This window comes from Pteronotus mesoamericanus, unplaced genomic scaffold, assembly GCF_021234165.1.
Source record: "Pteronotus mesoamericanus isolate MK-2021 breed Mesoamerican mustached bat unplaced genomic scaffold, CSHL_Meso_final scaffold_651, whole genome shotgun sequence".
Classification (NCBI taxonomy): Eukaryota; Metazoa; Chordata; class Mammalia; order Chiroptera; family Mormoopidae; genus Pteronotus; species Pteronotus mesoamericanus.
The window spans coordinates 38,063,578-38,088,044 of NW_026555325.1; the positions used below are offsets into that span (position 1 = coordinate 38,063,578).

At 38.4% G+C, this 24,467-nt stretch overlaps 2 protein-coding genes across 2 annotated transcripts; one reads left to right on the top strand and one right to left on the bottom strand.

Moving 5' to 3' along the window:
• Positions 1-1,171: 1,171 nt before the first annotated feature.
• Positions 1,172-16,148, bottom strand: PRKRA (protein activator of interferon induced protein kinase EIF2AK2). Its single transcript, XM_054562539.1, has 8 exons — positions 15,843-16,148; positions 15,127-15,296; positions 11,975-12,056; positions 9,757-9,835; positions 8,594-8,711; positions 6,867-6,961; positions 4,017-4,191; positions 1,172-1,843 (listed from the first exon to the last, which is right to left on the bottom strand). The coding sequence occupies exons 1-8, from the start codon at positions 15,905-15,907 to the stop codon at positions 1,686-1,688; spliced, it is 942 nt and encodes a 313-aa protein (XP_054418514.1). The 5' UTR covers positions 15,908-16,148; the 3' UTR covers positions 1,172-1,685.
• A 669-nt stretch (positions 16,149-16,817) lies between these two features.
• On the top strand, positions 16,818-23,307 carry PJVK (pejvakin). The gene is made up of 7 exons (XM_054562537.1): positions 16,818-16,847; positions 18,300-18,489; positions 19,216-19,411; positions 19,965-20,106; positions 21,111-21,228; positions 22,716-22,814; positions 23,015-23,307. The coding sequence occupies exons 1-7, from the start codon at positions 16,818-16,820 to the stop codon at positions 23,305-23,307; spliced, it is 1,068 nt and encodes a 355-aa protein (XP_054418512.1).
• The last annotated feature ends 1,160 nt before the right edge of the window (positions 23,308-24,467 follow it).

Consider the following 24,467-nt stretch of genomic DNA (forward strand, 5'->3'; position numbering starts at 1 on the left):
CTGTTGTTCCCCTTGTTGCAAGTCTCCTGGGGACCCTTAGAGCTTAGGAGAAACTTAAGAGTTCACGTCCAAGAAAAAGCATGGGTGTGCTCCAGAGAGGCCACACTGGTACCCTTTGTGCTGACAGTTTTTAATTTTTCTCTTGCAGGTGGGAATCTTAGGGAGAGTTTTCAGCAGCATACTGGTCAGGTGTCCAGGTGCATGTTTTGTTTTTTTTTAATATACTGATGCATCGAAATGAGCACATAGGGGAATTTGGGATTATTCTTTTGGTCTGCTTTACTGTTTCATCTTGAGTCTGTCCGGCTCTAATTGGATTCTTGTCATTTGTCCCTGAGTTCATCTGTCCTTGGGTTTGGCTGACACAAATGGGATCGATGGGGTCTCTGTCCTCTATTTCCCAGACCAGGGTGATTTAAGCTATGTATTCGCTGGTTAGAGAGGAGAGGTCTAAACCATTTGCTCTCAAGTGTCCTTGGTTAGGGGAGATAAGATCCGTGATTCACTAGCTGCCTGTAAGTTCAAATTGTTTGGCCTTGTTAGTAATCTTGCCTCAGTTTCCCCATTCCACTTGCCCAGGAATTTTCCTAGTTTCTTACTGTCCAGCCTCACTCAGAGCTCTCTTCCTCTCTGAGGCTCTCCCTGGGCTCTGAACAGGCCGGGACTGCCACCTATCTACAAAGGCAGGGCCATCAGCTGGAGCTGACAGATGGCAGGCTTGAGGGGTCACAGGGTGATACATAAAAATAGAGAGGACAAAGTAAAATCATGACACTTCCTTCCCAAACTTTTCTCTCTCACTGCTTTGTTTGAAACATTTTCTTATAATGGAATTGAGTACACTGAGTTTTTTTTCTGTAATTTTACTAATACTTTTTCAACTACAGTAATAATAATTCACTGATGAATGGTTACGTCAAAGAAAAAGACGGCATTGTAAACACTTAGAGAAAATATGGAAGTGAGTTACACATATACTTGTACATTTCTGCTTAGGACATAGGTTTTTTTTTTAATCTTTGACTTTTGGAAGTAAACTAGGGATGTGTAAAGAACAAAACAGCCACATTATGTTACTCACAAGAATGGCTAAGAAGAATGGGGCTGCAGTCAAGTCAGTAACACTTTAATAAAATCAGTAGAAGCCATTATAACAACAGCTCTTTATTACATGGATTCAAATACAGCAAACCAATCATGTTCCTGACATTTAACAATCACATTCAGTATGAGCCTGTTAGTCCACTTCTCAACACTCAAAGCCTAAGGGGCTTCCTTCGAATTCCCTTTCAAAGCCTTGGACAAAGAGGTTAAGCAACCAGTACAAAAGGCTGTTGTTAGAAGTTTTATTTCATCATCTTCATTATCATCATCATCATCATCATCATCATCATCATCATCAATACACATGCAGTTTCTTCCTTCTATGTACATGACTTTGTCAAATGGGTGCTACACTCTGCCTATGGTACAAAGTTTATAAATACAATATACCAATACAAAGTTGAAGCCATTAAAAAGAGTTCAGTAACAACTAGGAGATAACTAAATCTGTAGTGTTGATGGAATCTATGAAAGAGATTTAGAAACAACACACAAACTCAAACATGATACGTTTTACTTGGGAAGGGGTGGAAGAAGAACTTTTTATGTGCTGCCGAAGGGTTTTCTAAGTTGCTCCAAGGTTACTTTCTTTCTGCTATTATCTTTAAATACTGCAAAGCATTGTGAGCGGCATCGCTCTGTGCATTGCCACAGGAGATCCCAGAGCCATGACAGACTGTGATGGGACTGGTGGACAGTTCAGCGAGACACTGATACTGCCCGTTGGCACTCAGTTCTTCTGTAATGACAGATTCAAACATGACGGTTAATGAGTGTGTATGAAGTAGATCTTTTGTATAAACACTAGTTTTTAATCATTGTTTTTCTCTGTAAGCATCCATGGTAGATAGACTACTTCACTTAATCATCATCTTTGATATTCTTGTACAAACAAAAGACAAAACACAACTGCTCAGTGACAGCAGTTCTCAGACACAGAGGTGCTTCACAGTCATGAGGGAACTTTAAAGGAGTAAAGGTGCCCAGGCCTCACTCCAACCTACTCAGTCAGAAATGCAGGGGTGAGGATTAAAAATGCCAGATTCTTGCTTTTTTTTTTTTCTTTAAAGCTCCTAAGGTAATTCTAATGTGGCTAGTTAGACAGTGTCTGCAAATTACTGAACCACAGCAACTTTTTACAAAGGGGAAAAAAACATTGGCTACAGAACTTGGGAGACCGCATTTTTCATTATGAAGTCTAGGGTTATTTTCAGTACCCGCCCAAACTAGGAAATACACAGTTCAGGGCGAGACCTCCTTTGTGCCTTCATGTTCTTCGGTTATAATTTGTGCAAAGAGTCCAGTTCCATCTTATACATGGGTCCAGGGGTGTCCAACCTTTTGGCATCTCTGGGCCACACTGGAAGAACAGTTGTCTTGGGCCACACATTAAATGCATTGTGACACATAATTGCACAAAAAGCTCATAATGTTTTAAGTAAATTTACGATTTTGTGTTGGGCTGCATCCACAGCCATCCTGGGCCACATATGGCCCACGGGCTGCAGGTTGGACACCATTGGAGGGTGTTTTAAAAACAATACCCAAACCCAGGAAACAAATTTTCCCATCAAATGATGAATTGCTCTTACTAAAGATAATTTAAAAAGCTAAGGGAAGAAATAGAAACACACGAGCCATAATTTGTTTAAAGTGGTCATTATTAAATGTTATTTCAGTTAGTCACTGTAGCAGAAAATGTCCAGACATCATCGGAATATTTAATGCCTGAAGAGACTTTCTAGTTCTAGCATTTAGGTTCTTTTACTTTTTTTAATTGAGGTAAAATTTACACAACATAAAATTAACCATTTTTAAAGTGAACTATGCAATGGCACTTAGTACATTCACAGCGTTGTGCAACCACCACCTCTATCTAGTTATGAAACATTTCCATCATTTCGTCACCCGCAAGGAAACACCACACCTATTATCAAGCAGCTGCTCCCCGCTGCCTGCCCCATCAGCCACCTTTCCTACCTTCTATCTGTACTATATTCCCAGGTTTGGCCTCATTCTCAGTATATTAAGACACTGCACTTGACCCCATCATTTGATCCTAAAGTAGCTGAGACAATCAGAAGTTCTTTCATTCCCTAAACGCCCTACTTCCCAGTTCTAGTAGCTCTGACAAGCCGGGTCCCCACAGCTCACTGAGGCTGGAATAAGGAATATCAAATTCTTCACATATTACACCGATGTTAAATCAAGACAATAAACACATATGTGCACATTAGCCAGCTTTATACATTAAAAGCAAATCCTAACTGTGACTTGCTTTCCAGTCTTTCCGCATTTGTCTACCTAAACGATTAAGGGCTAAAGAGAGAAGATAATAGACATAATAGGATAAAGCTATAAATTGACTTGCCCTCATTTATCTCACAGACTTGGCATAGAGTGACAAAATGGGGAAAGAGGACTGCCCCCACAAACTCCCTACTTGTTCTAGAAACGTCGGTGCCTTCTTATTTGTCAATCTTGCCATCAGGGCTAGTTTAATAGACAGTGTATCTGTCTCCACCACTGACTGACTGGGTGATCTTGGACAAATTTCTCAACCTTCTTGTGCCTTACTTTCTTCACGGATATATAGAACCTACTTCATAGGGTTAGTGTGAGGATTCAATCAGTTATTATGTAACATCCTTAAAACAGTGCCTGGCACATAGTAAAACTCTATAAATCTTAGCTATTACTGTTTTTATTATTACAACTGTAGAGATGTTAGATACTGTTAACATTATTTTATAAGAATGGAACATATCAATAATATATAATACTGCTGTGGCAATTATATGTAGTTAGAATCCCTGATCAATGAAACCAATTATAATAGAAGTTTTTGTTTCTTAAACATATTTTTAAAAGAAACATGTTTTGGGATAAGCCAAAAAACCAAAACCTCATACCTATATCCAAATATGTTATATTAAAACCTTGTTCCTTGGCAATTTCACTAAGCAGTTGGATGTAATCTGTATTTGGAATACTGAGAAGGCTCCTTTTCAGTTGGTTGATCTTTTCACCAGGAGAATTCCTCAAGGAATGCCAAGTACATCCTAAGGAATGTCCTACTACATTTGTCTGAAAAACAGAAGTGAAGACTAAGACTCTGAACTGGGACTGGTTTCCAAACTATAACTGAAAGTACTTAGAAGGCACTCATATTTAATACTTTATCAAGCATGTTTAAATGAATGCCATTTGGTTAACTTTCTTTTAAATTAGACAACAGCAACAAGTACAGACACTTAACAAATACCATGATGTTAAGAAAAGAGAGGCACATGCAATAATATACTGGGAGTATTTAAAAATACTCTCGTACAGTACAAATGTCTTGCAGTCAAATCCTCTGATAGTCATAAGGCAGATAAGATATTTAAGAGCACTGTAAACACATTCACAAATAATTGCATCTGACCAGCACAGCAATCTATGAATTAAAATTAAAGCAATTTTCATATCTTTATAATTTCTTGTATTAAATACCAATCATTGTAACCAAAAGCTGTAAAGGAGAAAACAAAGAAACTGTAGAAAAGGTAAAATGTGCATGATGGGTTAGAGAAGAACAAGTTATTCAAATGAATGGCAGGACGTCAAAAAGTTCTTTTCAGACTTATATCCCAGAACCCAAATGAGTTTATGTTTTTCTCCTTTTCCTCTTTTCTTTACTTTCCCTGATATCCTTCCCTTTTTACCTGTGTTTACAATGTTTTATGTTTCCATGTTAGTATATGGTTTTCAGATTGTTTTCCTATATTATGACATTCATGAAACCAAAACCAGCTACTTTCTGAGGTAGGGAAATCTGTCCTTAGTCGTATTTATTAATGAGCCCAGACAGGGTTAAAGAAATTTTCAAAAGATAAACGGGATGGCCAGAATTGAGCAATTTGTAAAATTTACTAAATAGAATTTTACATTCCCTGATTGAAACTTTAAACAAATTGGTTTTTAAAAAAATCATAATTTATTCACATGGTTAAAAAACCATGCAATAAGAACAAACAGCTAATGAAAAACAGTCTCTTTTCCTTACCATCCCTTCCCCAAAGATATCTATTCCACTTCCCAGAGGTACTTGCTGTTAAAACATTTCTTCAGTACCCTTCTGTAAATGTTCTATGCACATTCAAGTACATACATACATATATATATAATCTTTTTAAACAAAAATGATAGCTTCCTCTTCTATATCTTACTCATTTTTCTCATCTCAGTGCATGTATATGCACTATATTCATTAGCCTCCAACTAAGGGTTTTAGGCTGTTTTTGGTTTCTTGCTTTCAATAACAATGTTACAATAAAACTCTGCACTGAAATGACTTTCTCTGTAGATTAATTTTTGCAAGTACAACTGCTGAGTCAAAGAACGTGCATGCTTTTAATTTTGATAAATACTTTCAAATTGATTTTTGAATCACTGTATACTCCCGTCAAATGTCTTGAACGGTGCTTTTCTCCTCATACCCTCACCAACATCAAGTATTATCAAACTTTGTAGATTGTGTCAATCTAAAACATGAAATCAGTATATTGTTTAACTTGCATGAATGAAGTTGAGCATACTTTTTTCTATTATAACCATCTGCATTTCTTCTACTTAGCTGTCTTCCAAACTCAATGTATCCTACATTTAGCCCATTATCTGCTCCTCCTCAAATCGTACTCATTTTCTGTGTTCCCCAGATGAATGAACAGTTAGCACCATCTAATCCGTTGCCAAGCTAAAAATGTTTATTTCCTCTTATTTCCTTACTCCCCATATCCAATCAATCACCATGACCCCTGCACTTTAGTTTTCTAACTTTTAAACCTGCCATTTTTACTGCCAGCCCTTTCATTTAGGCCACCGCTATTTCTCATCTGCTTTGTGTAACAGCATTCTCGAGGGTCTCTCTAATAATCATTAACTCTTCATAACATAGCCAAGTGAGTTCTCTTCTACTGTAAAATTAGATCCTGTTCTTCCAGATTAAAATCCTTTATTGACTTTGTACTATCTTCAGGATAAAGTTGAGTCTCCTTAATACAGAAGTTCCTGCAAGATTTCATTCCTCTTAACCTTACTGGCTGTACAGTTTGAAACTCCCTCCAACTCCATGCTCCAGCCACACCAACTTACTTAGGGATCCCAGACTGCATATGATGTTTCACTACTGCTTTCTCCTCTCTGGAATTCTTTCCCCCTATTCTCATCGTACAGGTCTTCACTCATATAGTACTTCCTCCAAGAAGCTTTCCCCAACCCCTGCCTTAATTGGATGCCTTCTATGTCCCTGTGGCACTCTCTGTCAGGACCAGTCTGTAGGGTTCTTTTCTCTCGTTCAGTAGGCTACAAACTTCTTAGCAGCAGAGACTGTCTTATTCACTGAATGCCAGTACCCAGCACAAAGCTTGGCACAGAGTATATGTTCACTAAATGTTTGCTGAGTGGTTAAATGAATGAATAAACGAAGGGATGTAATGCACTGTCAATTTGAAGGCAAAAATAGTTCTACAGGCCTATTTTCTTTAGATCCCACAGTAGTCTTAATTTCACTGTGTCTCCCAAGCCCTCTGACCCGGCCACCCTGTGACCTGGCTCACATATAGCAAGCAGGTTAAACTGGGTAGTGTGTAACTAAACAGTGAAGAGATTTTCAAAAACTGCAACTCTGAAGTATCTGTACAACAAGAAATCTAGGAAAGCTTCCTACAGCAAGAGATGCTTAATCACATTAACATCATAGCTGTATGATCATTACTCACTAAAGAAATGTGGTTCTCTGGAGAAATATTACTGAATTTGGCAAGAAATTTCTCAGCAGCATTTCTCTTGGCTTGTTTTTTTGATGCCCCCTTTCCTAAATAAAGAAAAAGAAATGGTAGGTTTAGAAACGTGTCCAGAGAATGATCAAATGTATATTGCATTTAATCAGAGAACAACCTCATGGTTTGTTTTTTATTAAAGATTTTATTTATTTATTTTTAGAGAGAGAAGAATGGAGGAAGAGATGGAGAGAAATAGCAACGTATGGTTGCCTCCCACGCACCCTCTACTGGGGACCTGGCCCGCAACTCAGGTATGTGTTCTGACTGGGAATCAAACTGGTGACCCTTTGCTTCACAGTTCAGAGCTCAATCCACTGAGCCACATCAGCCGGGGCTCGTGGTTTTTACATACTAGTCTATTTTCTATTGACCTGACATCTTTGCATATTGCAATCCATACAGCTATTAAATCTTAGATTTTCAAAGGTGTTTCTTTTAATGATTTATTTTTAATAGTTATACTTTGTTTTAACAGTTATATTTCCTTACGTCTGGTTTTAATTATATCTGGTTTAATTCTGATGAAATATTCAAAGTTTATCAAGGTATATTTGAATTACAACTTTTGTCTCTCAATGTTTATTGCCTGCTTGCAATTTCCTATAAACTGACAATTATGCAGAATTTCTCTAACCTGAATAAGGAGATACTGAAGTTGAAAGATACCATATATTTTATCTCCTTCCATGCTTCTGTTAGATTTAAAAACTGAGGCCCAGAGAAATTAAGTAATCTGCTACCTTGCAAACCAACGGGTGCATCAAGAACAGAGGCCGAGGGTCCTGCAGTGTCCCACACTCCCTCTCAGTGGCAAAAAGTTGTTTATTAGTTGAAACGTAGCCAAGGTAAAATTCTCTTTCAAGCCACTTTAAAATGATAAAAACATGTTAAAAAAGCTAGAACAGGAATCCTCACTAGTACTTTATTAAGTCACTTTTTTTCTAATCCTCATCTGAGGACATTTTTCTTACTGCTTTTAGAGACAGAGGAAGAGAGACAGAGAAACATCGATGCAAGTGAGAAGCATCGATTGGTTGTTTTCCCATACGTGCCTGGACTGCGGATTGAATCGGCAAGACGGGTATATGCCCTGACTGGGAATCAAATCCACAACCTTCTGGTTACAGGACAATGCTCCAACGAACTGAGATACACTGGCTAGGACTTACGCGACTTCTTTTTTTTCTCATAGTTTATGGCCTTCATGACATAGAAGTTGCTATAATTTAAAAGAATAATTTCTACTTTATTTTTATCTCACTGTCATGTTTTGTCAACTAGCATCTTATTAATCATCCTGTTTTCGAATGTAAACAAGATGTTTTCCACTATAATCTTCTAGAATAGCTGCTAAAACACCAACGAGATTTTTTTTTTTAGGTCACTAGTACATCAGTAAGGACTGTTTAAGGGATTAATTATTCATTTGAGTTTCCATTAGCAGTGTATGATTTTTAAAAATGTCAAATTAAGAAGTATTCTTAAGCCAAATATTTATACTTAAATTCATCCATAAGTTAGAGACAGTATAACAGGAGTGTATCAATTCATTCTCAACAGAAAAATTTGAGAAGTTATCACAACAGAAATTTCTATTTGCCGTTCATCATCTGAAAATACTTCAAATGTTTTAAACTATATAAGGGTAAAAAGATGTTAAGTACCAGTTTCCATAAATGACTCTAGCCTGCAAATTGTGGTATATTCTCTCTTATGAGCAGGTCCTCCCTCCTGGGAAAGGGTATATTCAGGAAGTCTCCAGCCATGATGAATAGCCAATTCCTAGAAAATTGAGATGAGGCTTTAGTAGTATTTACTACACAATGGTTCACTCACATAAATGATCTTCTTTCATGATTTTGATCCCATTTCTGTTTATTTGTTTAAAGGAATAATGCTATTCTGCAATGGAAAAATTAGGAAGACCCTGTATTTACCATAGGTTTCCTGCATTTTATAGCTTGTAAGTCCACAATACCAAACTGAAGCAGTTTCCTGCTATGAATGCTGTTCTTCCACTGAGCCACAGTGAGCTGATATCAAAGAGTTCAAATAGGAAGAGAAACTACTATTGCCTTCTTTGGAAACATTAGAGAGGTTATCTATAAGTCTCACTACCAACAGTTCCTAAAGCCTGTCCCCTCCTACCTATAGACTCCCATACCTACCACTGGTGAACTACTGTATTTGATCAAGAGCAAAAGAGGAGTAGAGCCAGCAAACAGACTTGAATAAGGTTGGGAAAAGAGGGAAAAAGCTACACAATAACTCAACAGAACAGGAGAGAGACCAAAGGACTGGCCAGATAACAGGAACTGGAGTTGTCCAACAGAGCACATGGATAACCTGCAAGAAGAATATTCTGCATGCACAAATTCAAAGCTGTGCATACACACAAACACATATCTGGTAGAATAAGTAAATAAACAGACTACTTCCCTATTCTTGAATTAGGTGACCCAATTTGGGTTCTTTAAAGTCTTCTGTCTCAACAGAAGTGGAAACGTTTGTCACAAGAGTGGCAAGAAATATTCTTCAAGTATAAAACACTCTAGCCATGTGCACTGAGGTCCTGTTGATCTCAAATGCAAATTCCACAAACGGAAGGCTGATACTGCTTATGGAAGAAAATCCAAAACATAAATAAATAGAAAAATAATGTCAAGTTAGCACTGTATTATTTAATGATTGTAACTTGGAAAACAAAATATTGTGTCATCATATCTTTAAAATATTAATTCCTTGTCTTAGCCCTTGATTTTTATCAATTTATGAAATCTTTGTTTAGTAGACAAGATGTTAAGTGTGGAAAAACTGTACAACTTACCTGTAATGAACCAATAGGATTAAGCTGGTTCTTTGGTTGCTTCGAAGGGTCAGGCATTAAGGGATCAGGAACTGCAAAGCTAAACATTTTTTTAAAGTGTTATAAAATCAAATAATTTCCTCCAAATTATTAAACACATGACAGACATTTTCTACTTTACCCTCTATGCCTTTTCTCGCTGTTCCTTCTGCATGGAATACCCTTCTCTCCCACTTTTTCCATGAGAATCCGAACTAGCCATCATCCAAGGTATATCTCCAATGCCACGTCTTCTAAAAAGCCTGCCCTTTTATCCCAATGGAATATAATTTCTTCTTCCTTTGAGGCACTATAACATTTGGTTTGATACTTTCTTTAGCAAACTATTTTAGCATAACTTATACCCTCTTACAAATGCATGAAATTTGACCATCCCTCTCTGCAATTCTCCCGTTTGGACTATAAAATCCTTGATGGTAGGCCCTATGTATTACTTACCTTCATAAACCTTGTAGTACTTATTGTATATAATTGGTGTTAAATAAAATGTATTTAAATAAAGCACACTACTGTTACAACTACACAAAAAGGGAAGACTCAGGAAATTTAGCCCGTGAATAATACAAACCATGAATGGAGCTTTTTTCATTTAGATAATAATGGAAGAAAATCTGTTTGATATATCATCTGCTCTATGCTAGGAAAATCCTCCTAAGATTTACATACATCCTACATACAATAGATGCATGAATCTGGTTTCAGCACATGAGGATTGTGATTACGGAAAAAAAGAACCATTTCTTCTAAGTAGTTTGAAACACTAGTTACTTGAGTGATGGATGCCTGACACTGAATAAGCTACGTTCCAAGGCTACTACCACTAGGCAACTGAAGAGGCATTTCTTCCATGGCAAATTAGATTTAGTTATTGCCACTTCCTCACGTTTCTTTTCTACCAGAATTTCATGCTTTATATAGGCTGATGAGATACACGTACTTACTTACAATGCCGCATGCCTAAGCTTCCCAAATAATTGTGCTGGAGAAGGGAGAAAGTCTCTGTACTAAATCAGGCCACTTGAGGCCTCATTACAGCTTAGTAATTCCCACCTTACCTGTCAAGTAGCACAAATATACTGGGTGCAGCAAAAGCAGGTTTACAGTTGCTCATATGGAAAACAATACAATTAATAAATAATAATACATGAATAAACTTTGTTTTGCATACTCACTACTGTAAACCTACGTTTGCCTCCCTGTGTATAGTAAAGTGTGTTAGCCCTTTTTTGTGGACAAAGTGAAGTGCCATGTGCAAGAAGCACATGGCCATCACCAGCAAGGGGGAGACCCAATACCTGCCATTCCATGTGGTGTGTCTAAAATGCTGGCATAAATCACTTATACTGTATGACCCTAAAGAACCAAGAACCATTTTAGGAAATCCAAAGCTCACACTGGTTACTTCTAAACGATCCAACTGGTTAGGATAACTTAGAAAAAGGGAGCAGCACTGCATATGAACCTAAATACATCCCTAAGTCAAAAGTTTTGCTATGGCTGGGAAACAAAAAACCCATCCTAAAATCCCATGGGCTTCTGCTATCAGCCAGGATCACATATGCCAAACTGTACTCCAAATGTATCTGAGTGCATGTAAAGAGAAGCAATTGAAGGAACACAATCCTCCAGGATGTGCCCTTTAAAAGCCAAAGGACACCAGTTTATGACTCATGAGGTGCTCTAGGACCAATAATCCCCAAAAGTACCTAAAGTGATAACAAATTTATTTTGGAAAGGTATGTCAAGAATGAAAATCCCATTTAGGATCCTCTTATATTTCGCATACATTCTATGATAAAAGGAAATCTTTTTGTCTCCTTCCAAACTGGAATTTCTGAAAGAGTGTGCTTAGCTGATCTTTTCCCCCTTATACCTTGCTTTCCACAGTGTAGAAATAATGAGTCTTGACATGCTAAGACACTGGCCAGAAAAACTCCAGTTTTGTACTACTGCACCCCATCTGGGGTGGGGGAGGAAAGCCTAGCTCAAGAGAGCCTTCATTTAATTTCTTAAGGATAAGGCTGTCTTTAATGGATGATATATTTTTGCAAGGAATAAGATTTTAGAGCTAGATACTAAAAACTGTTCACTCTGCTGCTTTTGTGAGCAGGTTCAAACTTTTAATCTTACCTCAGCCATGACATTTTTGAGCTGCAGAATACAAAGAAATTTAGCTCACCAAATACTTGCATTGGCTTTCAAAATGTTTATGGCAGCCTCTGCAGCTCTATGTTTCGCCAGCTTCTTACTTGTACCTTCACCTGAATTAAGGTTAAGAACAACAACGAAGTATACACTGTGAAAATGAGAGCCTTGCAGAGATGTTTTCATAATACAAAACAAAGTCATTACAGGTTTTACATACACACACTAAGTAATAAAAAACATATTACGAATATGCTGTAATAAAGTATTCACTACATGAAATACATTTAAAAACCCATAATTTCTATGTTAATTCTATGCATACCTGAATTAAAAATCCACATTATGTCTACATTATGTTTATTACATAAAATGATAATAAAGTAAACCATGTCATACCTTCTGAAGAAATGCAACTTTGTATTTTACTCTTTCCCTATTTACCGAGAGAAATTCTGCAGCAAGAAGTTTTCTTTAAGGGTGCCACTTACAGCAAATTGCACACAATTTTATTCTAACAGCCTGTCCTACGCTGGATCAAAACTCTTCTTGAGCTAAACAGTCATGCCTATATATTGTGTTCAGTGTGGGAAGAATTACACGGGGAGTAAGATGAGAGCTTATGTTATGTGTCTTCCATTCGATCTGCATCCCTTACATGGGTAGCCAAGGTGGCGGCAGGGGAGAGGCCTGACTAATCACTAATACGGATGCCTAATTTCAGTAAGCGATCACACCTAGTAAATGGTAAATTCAATCTTTTTCCTTCTGTGTCCAAACCAGGTGTTGAGAACCCTTCAAAAGTGGTACCAGAGTACTCGTGTCCATTCCATTGGTGAAGGAAAGGAGACAGGGAATAAATTTCAAGTGTGACCCTCGAGGGTCGGAAGACACACATACACCACACTCATTTATCCACTAACATAGGTATTAGAGATACAGTAGAGAACTAAACAGAGTCCCTACCTTTAAAGAGCACAAACCCGAGTGTGGGACCGGCTCAGCAAACAGGCATGTGAAATATGCGATGGTGTATGTGATGGCAGGCCCAGGTGCAGGCTGCAGGGGAAGCCGCGAAAGGGGCAGCTCCCCTGCTCGTGGCAAGAATTCAGAAAGGCATTATGAAGGAAGGAAGAGATAACTAAGTGTAGACTTGAAAGGTGAGTGAACGCTAGTAATGTGAAAAAAGCTACGGGTTAAGAATAATCTAGGCAGAGAAAAGAGGCAAAGGCTCAAAGGTAAGGAGCATGGTGTTCTTCTCCAGAGCCCCACATAGCTGGGTACTGTAAGGGCCTGAAGGAAGAAATTTTTGAGATAAAGGGTAGGAGGAGAGGTCAGAGAACAGTTTCCTAAATTCGTGCTTCTCAAATTCTAATGTGCATAGGAAATGTCTAGGAATTTTGTTAAAATGCACACTCTGATCCAGGAGGTCTGGCAAGTGCCCAGGTGATATCACCGCTGCTGTTGATCATATTTGGAACAGCAAGATTCTAAGTCTTATTAGCAAATCTGTATTTGTCCAGAGGACAAATGGGGAAACTAATGGATGGATTTTAACAAGAGGAAGTACATGAACAGACTTTAAGGCCAGAAAGAAGACTCTAGTTGTCATGTGGAGAATAGACACAACACTAGAAACTGAAAGAACAGCTACAGGGCTGTAGCCATAATCCAAGTTGTAGATGACGGTCGCCCAATCAGTAGCAATGGAAAGAGGAGGGAAGCCGACAGATTCAAGATATTTAGGAAGTAAGATTTGGTGACAGACTGGACAAGAGGCAGAGGGGAGGAGGAGGAGTCAAGAAGATGAGACCCAAATTTCTACTATAAGCCAATGGGGATGGCAGCGCCTTGTGCCTTTACTAAACTCGGGAAAACAGGGGGAATAAATTTGAGAGAAGACGGATTCAGTTTGAGTCAATGAAAGACTGAGGTGCTTTTGGGTCATCTAAGCAAAAACATCCAGAATACACAAGCTGATACACTGTTCTGTAACTGGCCCTGGGTGGAAGAGAGAGATTTCAGAACTATCAGCCTTTAGATAGTACTTGAAGCTGCGGAGCAGATGAGCTTGTACAGGAAGGTAGGGCAGTGTAAGAAGAGGATGGCGCCCGGGCAGAATGGTTGCCATACGGTGTTAATCTCTGGTCTATAATACACTAAGGGGGGAAAGGCTTTTTCTTACAATTTCACTTGATATTTAAAAATAGACCAGCTAAAACAAATAATGCATTGTTGATCCTATGGTTCATATAAAGAATCTTCCAGCTAATACCCCCAATCCACCGGCCTCACACAATGAAACTTCAAAAGTGTCTTAACGTGGCTTCAATGAAAACAGCAGACTCAAGATTTTCAGGGACACAAATGATGCCTTCAGATTATCAGATGGTAGAATTTGAGCTTTCCTGCTGAATTTGTTTCTTGACATTCTTCCAAGTTAAATTTACTATTCAATATTTTTTGTTTGCAATTAACTAGATACATAAGAAATAAAATGTCTACATTTACAAACGGGGCAGCTTCAGTTACTTGCTCAAACTCACAAACCATAAATGTGAGTTTGAACTCTGAAACATCATTGCCATGTGATCTTGGGCATGTTACTTCTTAGCTCTCTGAGCCTATTGCCCCATGAATTAAAAGAGGAGATGACAGCTTATTAAAACACCAGCACAGTGTCAGGAACTAGAAGCTGTTACACAATCAATATGGAGTATCCAAGCTTTTTGCCTTCCTCGTTTTGCTTGGATACAGAATCCAATGTGGCACAACAGGCCTGAAGTGCTGAATGAGTCCATACAGAAAGGGGAGAGGCTCAGAAAATTCTGGGGTCATGCCCTCTGGCATCTATTATAACCTACCAAACCATAAAACTTGACAGCACCTACTGATCCAGCTATGGCTGCTCCAAGAACCTTTCCTGCCTCACCCTAATTCTTGGAGGAAGAACCTAGGAGGATCCTAGGATGTTTCTGAGCTTCTCTTGGTATCTGGGAAAGAGAAAATTAGGGAGAGAATCAGATGAAGTTGGAAAATCCCAATGGCCTGAGATGAGAGATCTGTTTCAAGAATCTGCTCCTCACAGCTGTCTCCAGTAAAAAGGGCACTTGTTCAACTGATAATCAATACCAAGTTTTGACCGCCAACTCGCATGGTCGTCGGGAGTTAACTCTGCATACAGACCTGTGCAGGTTATGTCACCAACGGTTACTCTGAAGGTGAAAGTGGGCACGTGTATTTGCATATCGGATCTTTCACATTCATAAACAGGGACGTTCTTGGTCTTCATGCCGTATTCGTGTAATACCTGAATCGGTGTTTTCCCTGGTTTAGCTGTAATCATCTTCCCCAAACTGCAAAGAGAAAAAGGTGTGGTTTGCATGCCAAAGTGGGGAGAGAAGCAGAAGCCTACAGAGGCTAGTTCTGACCATCATCAACAGTGACGCGGGAGGCGCCAAAGCTCTCGGCGGCCAGAGCTGGCAAGGTGCTCCATCTTCCGGCCCCACTGCGGCGGGCACGGGGCAGGGGGTCCAGAGTGAGGGAGGTTTTTAGGGACATAACTTGAATGAGGACAGAGCGGATTCGCTGGGGAACAGAGGTGCTGCAGCCTCTCAGTACTAGCCCAGCAAATACCAATCCCCGGGCGGCCGCGAATCACCTCCACCAAAGAAGTCAACGACAGATGCAGGAGGGGCGGGTCCTGGCCGCAGACCCTGGCCCGCGCGCCGTCGAGAGGGCGGGGCCGAGCGCCAGCCTGTCCGCCCGCAGCCGCGGGGGCCCAAGCGCCAGGAAGGGGCTTTACCCACAATGCCGCTGGAGAGCCGGGTCACCCGCCCCCGTCTCTCTAGCCCACCCCTCCCGGACCTGCCAAGCGCGGCCTCAACCTCCCGCGCGCTGACCTGAAGGTCCCGCTGTCCTCGCGCTCCAGCGGCGGGGCTGCGGCGCGATGCCGGCTTTGGGACATGGCGAGAAGGGAGGGCTCAGCGGCCGGAGGAAGAGCGGTACAAATCGACGTCCTCGCTCCTCGGGTCGGCCGTCCCCGAGAGAGGAGCTCCAGAGCTGCCGCCGCTGCCTCCTCCTCCCCAACTCTCCTCCTTTTCTCCAAGCCCCCCTTATTGCTTCCCTCCTGCGTCCCCCTTGCTTAGGGAACAGGCGGGGGCAGAGGCGGGGCCTCGGTGCGGCAGCGCCGGTCGAGGTTCCCGGCCACGCCTTCTCGCTGTCCCGGCGTCTAGCCCTTCTCCAACCTCGGCGCCGCCCACCGGTTCCCAGTCTCCTTGGCGCCCGGCCCTGCCCCTATCCCTACAGGCCCCGCCCCCTTTTCCAAGCCTGGCTCTTCTGCTCCTGCCTCTCCCCACCCTGCGGTCTTGGTACTTCTCGGCCACCCTGTCCTCTGTCCTTACTGAGGCCACAGTTCTGTGTCCTTGAAAGGAGACCGTTTCTTGCCTGGGCACGCTTGTCGGGCGGCAAGCCTCACAGACTCTGCGGGACCTGAGCTCAGCCTCTCCCTTTTTTTTTTTTTTTTGGCCGGGGGAAGGATGAGGGCTGCGTCACTTTAAGAAAAAGATTCAAAATTCCAAATGCAAATAGAGAACACCCCTGGGCTTGGCCCCGAAGCTAGAGACTCGCAGTGTATCAGCCCCTGAAGGCTGCGGTAGGCTCTTTCCTCGGATCCCAGCCTTTAGGAGCTCGCGGGGACGTCCAGAGACCCCCCTTCTCTGTTGCCTGATGGGCTTCATTGTCTTAACAGGCTTTCGTAGCGAGATAAATGCTGGGTCTGCGGATCTCACCAAAGCCCCTTACGTATAAACGAAGGCTTTTCTGTGGACTAGATTTCAGTTAAATGCTGTTTCCGCACACCTGTGGTGTTGGTTGTAATGGCGTTTGCCTGGGATGCACCACCTTTGGTAGGGCTCAGACAGCGACAGAGATGCCTAATCGCTTTTCTAGGGATTTGCAAGCCACTTGCAGAAATGACTCCGTGTGCTTCCCCGGTGTTCTGGAAAATTGCTTTGCACAATAGTGTTCGCAGAAGGGACATTATTAAAAACTGTTTGCGGGTCCATGCGAGCCCTGGATATTTGAAAATATATTTTTAAAAGATGTCCAGAATCTAATCAAATTGATTTGTATTATTTGAGGCTTGAATTAAATCTATTCTTTCTTCCTCTCCCTACTGTCTCTATATGTGTATGTGTATTGATTACTATCCACTAATGTTATGTTTTAATGAATATCTTCTGAATACCACAAAGCCACTATTTCAAAATACAGAGTCCGGCAGAAGTATGGCCTGTCTGAGTGTGGTTGGTAGGTAATAATACGAGTGTAATAATTTATAGTTTTAATTTGAACATTTCACCTAAAATGTCGTATGGTGTGCTTGAGTGTGATACTGTTATGTTACAGAATTACAGGCTTATGATTATTTGTGTTGGGCCCTGTATATTAACATCCACGTAACTATGGCATTACAATATTTTAGCACTCAGGTTTGTTTCTAAAACGTGTTTTTAGCCACAAGATTCCTTTAAAGCAAGCCAAAACCGTATATAACTCTCTTTAAAAGTTGAGTAACTGGGGTAATGATGAAAAAATAAATAAATGCAGCAGGATCCTCTTTCAAAGAGATGTCCAAGTGCCATCCTCAGAGTAAGAACCCTACACGTCAGACTTCATACAGTTATTTATATGTAATGTGATTTTCATTTAGTATTTTATAAAGATCTGCATACAATTGTTTTCTTTAGTCTGCGATTTTGTTATATTAATCACTTGGCTTTGTAATCATACAAGGAAAATGAATGAGATGTTCAAACAATAAACTGTATAACATAAGGACTGAAAACAGCACTTTTCTGTTGCCAAAGTTGGCATGGTGGACTTGCCAAAGAATTCCCTTTGGACTAGATACACTGTAGCTGTTGTCCAGGGATAATGTTAGTGCCTAATTGCATTGTTCCCTGTAGGGCTATATGTTTCCTTTGAAACTGGCAAACTACTATTAACCTTGACCCTCTTTAAGGACATTGGTAGTATTTTAAAATTACTAGTTTTCTGTGTTTATTGTAGTGCTATAGACTGTAATTTCAAATTACACTTACTCTTTGTGGATCATTTTACGCTGTTGATCTATAATTCATCACCTGAGCACACCAGGGGAGGCAGTGTTGTGAACTGTACACTGTAAACTACTTGGTGGAACCATGCTTTGTATTTTTAATGTGTATAATTATATTTAAAATCAAGTAAGGCTTAGTTCTGTGCCTAATTTTCTTTGAAAATATGGATTTGTTCTCTGAGGGTTGCAGTTGGTGACATTTTGATACTATATTAATATGTTTGCTGCTGCCACCAAGAGCTTTGTCAAGCAAGTTGGAGATGGAGGGAGATTAGTTCCTGTTCCAAGCCTTAGTGAAGCTGACAAGTACCAACCTCTAAGTCTGGTGGTAAAAAAGAAGCGATGTTTTCTGTTTCCTAGATATAAATTTACCTCAACACCTTTCACACTGAAAGATATTCTTCTAGGAGACAGAGAAATTTCAGCTGGTAAGTTTAAATGTGTGTTTGGGAATGACTCCTCATTCACCTATATTATTGGTAATCTAAACTTGGGCCATATATACTGTTTATATTCATAATATTTACACATTTTCACTGATAAATGCACCTTTTATTGCTATAGCAGTAATAATATTATTATGCTTAACAGTGCCTAAAGTTTATAATAGTATCAAATCTCTTATTGATCAAACAATTTTCAAGCCTACTTTATAAGATTATTGTATAGTTTTATTTCAATTATTTTATAAATTGTTTTAACCAAATGATGTAGAGTATGACATAATATAATTTTCATTTAGGAAATGGAGGTATTATTTAGTCTTACCTATCTCACATGGTCAAATGAGATTAAAGTAATTTGTATCTAATTTTTATGATTCACTTACTACAGTTGGCAAACTGAAATATATTACAGACTAGGTTAGAAAATAAATTGACATTTTGAAAAATTATTTCTCAAAAACACCTGTTTTTCTTTCAACTACCTAGTGGATCTTGATGCTTAAGAAGGTCTGTTCATTTTAAATACTCTGGCTGTTTATTTCTTGTTGTTTTCTAATTAATTGAATTGCTATTTTTAACCTTGGTTTAAAACATTGCCTTTCCCAACAGTGGGGCAATCAAGTCTTAAATGGTAAATTAATGTGTTACTATATGTAATCTAGATGAATTCACGACATTTGAAAAATATTAATTTTCTTTTTTTAAAAGGTATTTCGTCTTATCAGTTACTGAATTATGAAGATGAATCAGATGTTTCACTCTATGGAAGGCGAGGCAACCATATTGTGAATGATGTTGGGATTAATGTTGCTGGATCAGATTCTGTTGCAGTCAAAGCTTCATTTGGTGTAGTAACTAAACACGAAGTGGAAATTTCAACATTACTCAAGGAAATTACTACACGGTCAGTGTAATAATCCTTACACATGTTAGTGTTTTCATTAAATATCTTAATTATATAAACGTTTTTAGAATGAATGATTAAAACATTCAGGTTATACTTTACTAATGTAATATATTTGTTTGATTTGTTTGAAATAATACAAATTATTAATATATCCAAACTTTGGATGAGTAGATATCCAAAAAATTCTGTCATTTGGTTTAGACAGAATTTTTAATTGTCCCACAAAATTGCTTTGGATCTGAACACATTTGCTAAATTATTAGATTAAAAGAATACAGGAATTTGCTTGCAACAAATACGTTAAAAGAGTCTCTCCAATAGATTCCTATAATAAGCATGTGTTAAGAAAATAGAAAGGAGATGCGGATTAGAAAGGAGATGAGGATTAGTAAGTTTCTTTCAAGCATACTTTCTGACTTGTATTAAGCCTGCCTTGATTTACTTTTAGTTAAGGTAGACTGTGAATGAGTAACATGCTAGCAAAAAATGATTGGATGATATGTAATCAAATGGTATAGATTCTTGTGAATGTCTCTCTTGTTTATTTTAGAAAAATTAATTTTGACCACAGCTTGATACGTCAGTCGAGGAACAGCAGAAAAGCAGTATTGTGTGTGGTCATGGAAAGCATTCGAACCACACGCCAGTGCTCACTGTCTGTACATGCTGGAATTCGTGGGGAGGCCATGCGGGTAAAACCACACTCATTTAGGTTTCTTTTACTAAAGAGCTGCAATGGAAATATTTTAAAAAGTACTCAATTTCTAATGAGACTTGTGTATATTGTCAAATGTTGAAACTGAGGAGCTGCAATGATTTTGCACAGTAATGGTTTTTAGATGTGAAAAATAATCCAAGAAAATTTGGATTCTCAACAAACAAAACACTAATCTTTGTGAAATAATGTGCATCCCTCCTATTGCTATTTAAATGCTGTTTTAAGAATTAAAAATTGAATACTTTTGTGAATTTGTTGATTTTTATTTTTAAGCGATATAGTTTATACTTAAATTTTAAAAGTTGAATTTATATTTTTATATTTTTCTAAAATAATATTGTCGATAACTAAACTTTGTTCAGTGTTAAATCCTTTAAAAAATGTTTAAAGTAACTTGTGTTTAATTATTACCTCAATTATGTTTGTCTGTCATCCCATAATGACACATAACAATGACGATTCATTTTATGAAAACAAATTGTTAGTAAGATAGGGTTCAGTGATAATCTTTTCAAGTCTTTGAAAATAAAGGCTCCATTTAGCTGCCCACCAAACTGTTTAATATTGGATCATTTGGGCACGAACATTTACTTAATTGTTGATGATTGCTTTGGAAAGCTGCTGGAAGCTCTAAGTGCTTTGGAACAGTGGACAGGGTAGGCTAAAAAACTGTAGCATTTTAGTTGGTTTGCGGTTGAAAGAGAAAGGCTTCTGTGCTGTGGAGCTTTACTGTTGTGGCAGCACTAATCATTGGCTCCAGTACCAAAGTAAGTGGGAAAGTGATGAGTAGTGTTTCCTGATACAGAACATGAGTTCCCATTGCACCATTTGGACCTTTGCTGTAAAGTCTATTTTGAGTAAGATGATTCTTTACTTGGAGAAGTGTTTTGTTGTTGTTGTTTTGGTAGGATTGTTTCTCCAAAAAACTATCCTTATGTGTTAATGCTCCTTAATAATGTTATTTTTTTTTTATTACAGTTCCATTTTATGGATGAACAGAATCCCAAGGGAAGGGACAAAGCTATTGTTTTTCCAGCACATACAACCATAGCTTTCAGTGTTTTTGAACTCTTCATTTACTTGGATGGTGGCTTTGGTAAGTGAATGACTTACATGAAACATTGAGTTGATTAAATGTTTAAGAATTTTATAGGGGACACACACACGCACACACACACACACTCAAACACACACACACACACACACCCTCCCCTACCACACCCCCGTCCCCCAACTACAGCAGAATGATGCTGTTAGCACTGTCAATTTTATGCTTGGGTGAAGTAGTTGGGAGATACCCTGCAGTCCCTACTTACCCAATACCTCTTTCCTGCTTTTTGTTAAAGGCTCTAGACTCCCACCACTCCACTTACAATTACAGATAAGAGCTAAAATGCAATCCACTGACAAAGTATTTATTTCTTGCCTTACGTGGTGAGATAATATATGACCTTCTAATAGGGAGTTTTTGATGTTGGCAAATAGAGGAGTAAATACATAGTAGTATATCTGAAAGTGTCAGGTAGATATCTATATCCAAACAAGTGGACCCAAGGACAGCTTTTCTTCCTTTTTACCTATCATAGCTTTCCCCTCAAACTCTCTCTAAAAATAACTTTAAGAGTACAAATGCTTCCCCTAAAATTGTCACTTTATATAATACCTCAGTGCAGCTCACTTTAGATTTCTACACTTCACAGATCTTCCAGGTTAGGAGGCCAGCCAGCTCAAGCCTAGGCGTAGGCCACAGGACCAGGCAAATGAGCTCACTAGCCATGGTAATTTATAGACCTTTTTGGACCTGTTTACGTTTGTTTCTATAGTTCTGTGGGAGAAGAGAAGAGGGAGTCCAGGCACAAAGCAAAACATGCAAATTAAATTCTATTCAGGACATTTGGCTACAGGTTTTTACAATTATACTGATAGTTAGAAGGCATATGAACTGATAGAACTGATACATCCATCCAGATTTAAAGTGTGCATATACTTTAGCCTTACACTTTTAGAAATTTATCCTATAGATAGCTTTACATGTGTGAAATGATATGGGGATAAGGATATTCAGTTTGTAACAGCAGAAGAATGGAAATAACCTTAAGATCTATTATCAGCAACTAGTTAAATAATGTGCATCCACACAATGGAATACTAAGAATGAAGTAGCACTATATATCCTGACATTGAATAATCTCAGAGATATTTGAAAGAAATGTGTAGTATATAACTTTTTGAGCCTAAAGAATTTTCTATACATATGTACATACATGCATACATACATACTCCTTTACACTTGTAAAATATGGGGAGCACTTCTGGAAGTTTATGTAAGGAAGTTAATAGTCGGTTACCTCTGGGGTGGAAAACTGAGGCTGGGGTCAGTGTAGACTAGAGACTTCTTTGTCACCGTATCCCCTTTTTGTACTGTTTGAATTTTGTACCATCTGAATGTTACCTTTTCTTAAAAAATGTAAAATTTAACTTAAAAAATGCAATGGATGGCATGTACCAGAATTCATCGACCACAACTATGTCAACCACAAAATATGAATTCAAGTTATAACATCTTCTAAATTTCTTTTACAGACATTTGTGTCACTTCAGTGTCAAAAGGAGGATTTGAAAGGGAAGAAACGGCAACGTTTGCATTCCTCTACCGATTGAGAAATATACTATTTGAAAGAAGTATGTCTGTTGAAGAGTATTTCAAATGCTTTTTTTTTTTTTTTACTTCTGGGTTTAACACTTAAGGCTGTCTATTAGTAATCCTGTCTGTTAAGAATATAAATTTAAAAGCCAAATTATAATCATTTGATTATAAATGCAGTTTGGTTATGTTTTCTTAATTTGACTTCTGACACATTTTTCTGTTTTTGTCCTTTTAGATAGAAGAGTGATGGATGTCATTTCTCGTTCACAGCTTTACCTAGATGATCTTTTTTCTGACTATTATGACAAACGTTTCAGCATGACTGACATTTCACTCAAAGAAGGGACTCATATCCGAGTTAACTTACTTAATCACAACATTCCAAAAGGACCTTGCATACTCTGTGGAATGGGGAACTTGAAAAGGGAGACAGTTTATGGGTGCTTTCAGTGCTCTGTCGATGGACAGAAGTATGTGAGACTTCATGCAGTTCCTTGTTTCGATGTTTGGCACAAGAGAATGAAATAAAATGAAAAATGAATGTACTTTGCCTGTGTTTAAGGTGCAGCTGTGCCACACACCTTTCCAAAATTCTCTAGGTTCACTTTGATGAACTGTGGCAAATTAAAGAGGGAGAGGAAAGAGAAAGTAATCTGTCTGGCATCATTTTCCCCGTCTATAAAGTGGAGGTGATAATAATGTCTCCTCAGAAGTTGTCATGAAGGTTAATATTTTTATATTTTAGAAAAGTCTTAACTATAAAATAAGAATGTAGATGTTCATCCATAAAATCTGCCAGCCACATTAGAAATACTTTTGGGAGTTGGTCCATCATTTTAGGAAACTTTTTACATAGAGATTTTTTTGAAATACCAATTTTATTTTAATTGGCTTTTAATTAAATGTAAGGATGAAAAGAGTGCACAAGAGGTGACTTTATGGTGCTTTAATGATAGGCTTATGTCTGGTAAAATGAGAAAAAATGTGTTAATAATTTAATATAATCCTAAATGTTTAATTGAAGTATCAAATTAAAGCACACTGAGCTCAGTGTGGGGCGTTGTGTACACAGTTAGCAGGGTGACTGAGAGTAGTACTGGGCTGCCTTTCTGTAAGGTATATATGCTCGCTAGTTTGGGCTGTGCAAAATTCACCACTGTCATTTTAAAGTTAAGACAGCTAGGACATGATTATTTCTTTTCTCTTTTGAAAATGTTTAAAACATTTAACATACTAAGTTCTGAGAAATCTTCATCAGCTCTGTAAGATATCTGAAATTTTTCATAAACAACCCACATTATTAATTTAATATATGCCCTTATGAAAATAACTGCAAAAAAATAATATGTTCAGATTCTAGAACTCCAAGTGTACAATTATAGCACCCATTATTAGGTGTATGCCTCTGAAGGCATAATGCAATTGTGTAAATGCGAACTACTTGTATACTATGCACGTGTAGAATGATTAAAATTTTATTTTTTAACTATTTAAATGTGATTATTTTCAAAGTAAGTCTCCATATTCACTTGATAGCATTTGTAATTTTTTAAAACATAAGTTTAAAATCACTTTGTACAAAAACAATGGGAGAGAAAGGTTAAAATGATACAGTGTGTGTTTTTTGATAATTTCCATTTATGTCTTCTGTCACTGTATTTTTGTTGTAGGCAGAGTGTGTGATTCAA

Bases quoted from the DNA above. Each gene is read 5' to 3' on its own strand.
- PJVK (XM_054562537.1), top strand. From the start codon at position 16,818: ATGGCGTTTGCCTGGGATGCACCACCTTTG. The intron at 16,848-18,299 runs GTAGGGCTCAGA...GCTGCCACCAAG, and splicing joins CCTGGGATGCACCACCTTTG to AGCTTTGTCAAGCAAGTTGG. The intron at 18,490-19,215 runs GTAAGTTTAAAT...TTTTTTTAAAAG, and splicing joins AGACAGAGAAATTTCAGCTG to GTATTTCGTCTTATCAGTTA.
- PRKRA (XM_054562539.1), bottom strand. From the start codon at position 15,907: ATGTCCCAAAGCCGGCATCGCGCCGCAGCCCCGCCGCTGGAGCGCGAG. The intron at 9,836-11,974 runs GTGAGCTAAATT...AAAAATGTTTAG, and splicing joins AAAGCCAATGCAAGTATTTG to CTTTGCAGTTCCTGATCCCT. The intron at 4,192-6,866 runs GTGAGTAATGAT...TCTGTTTTTCAG, and splicing joins CAGAGAACCACATTTCTTTA to ACAAATGTAGTAGGACATTC.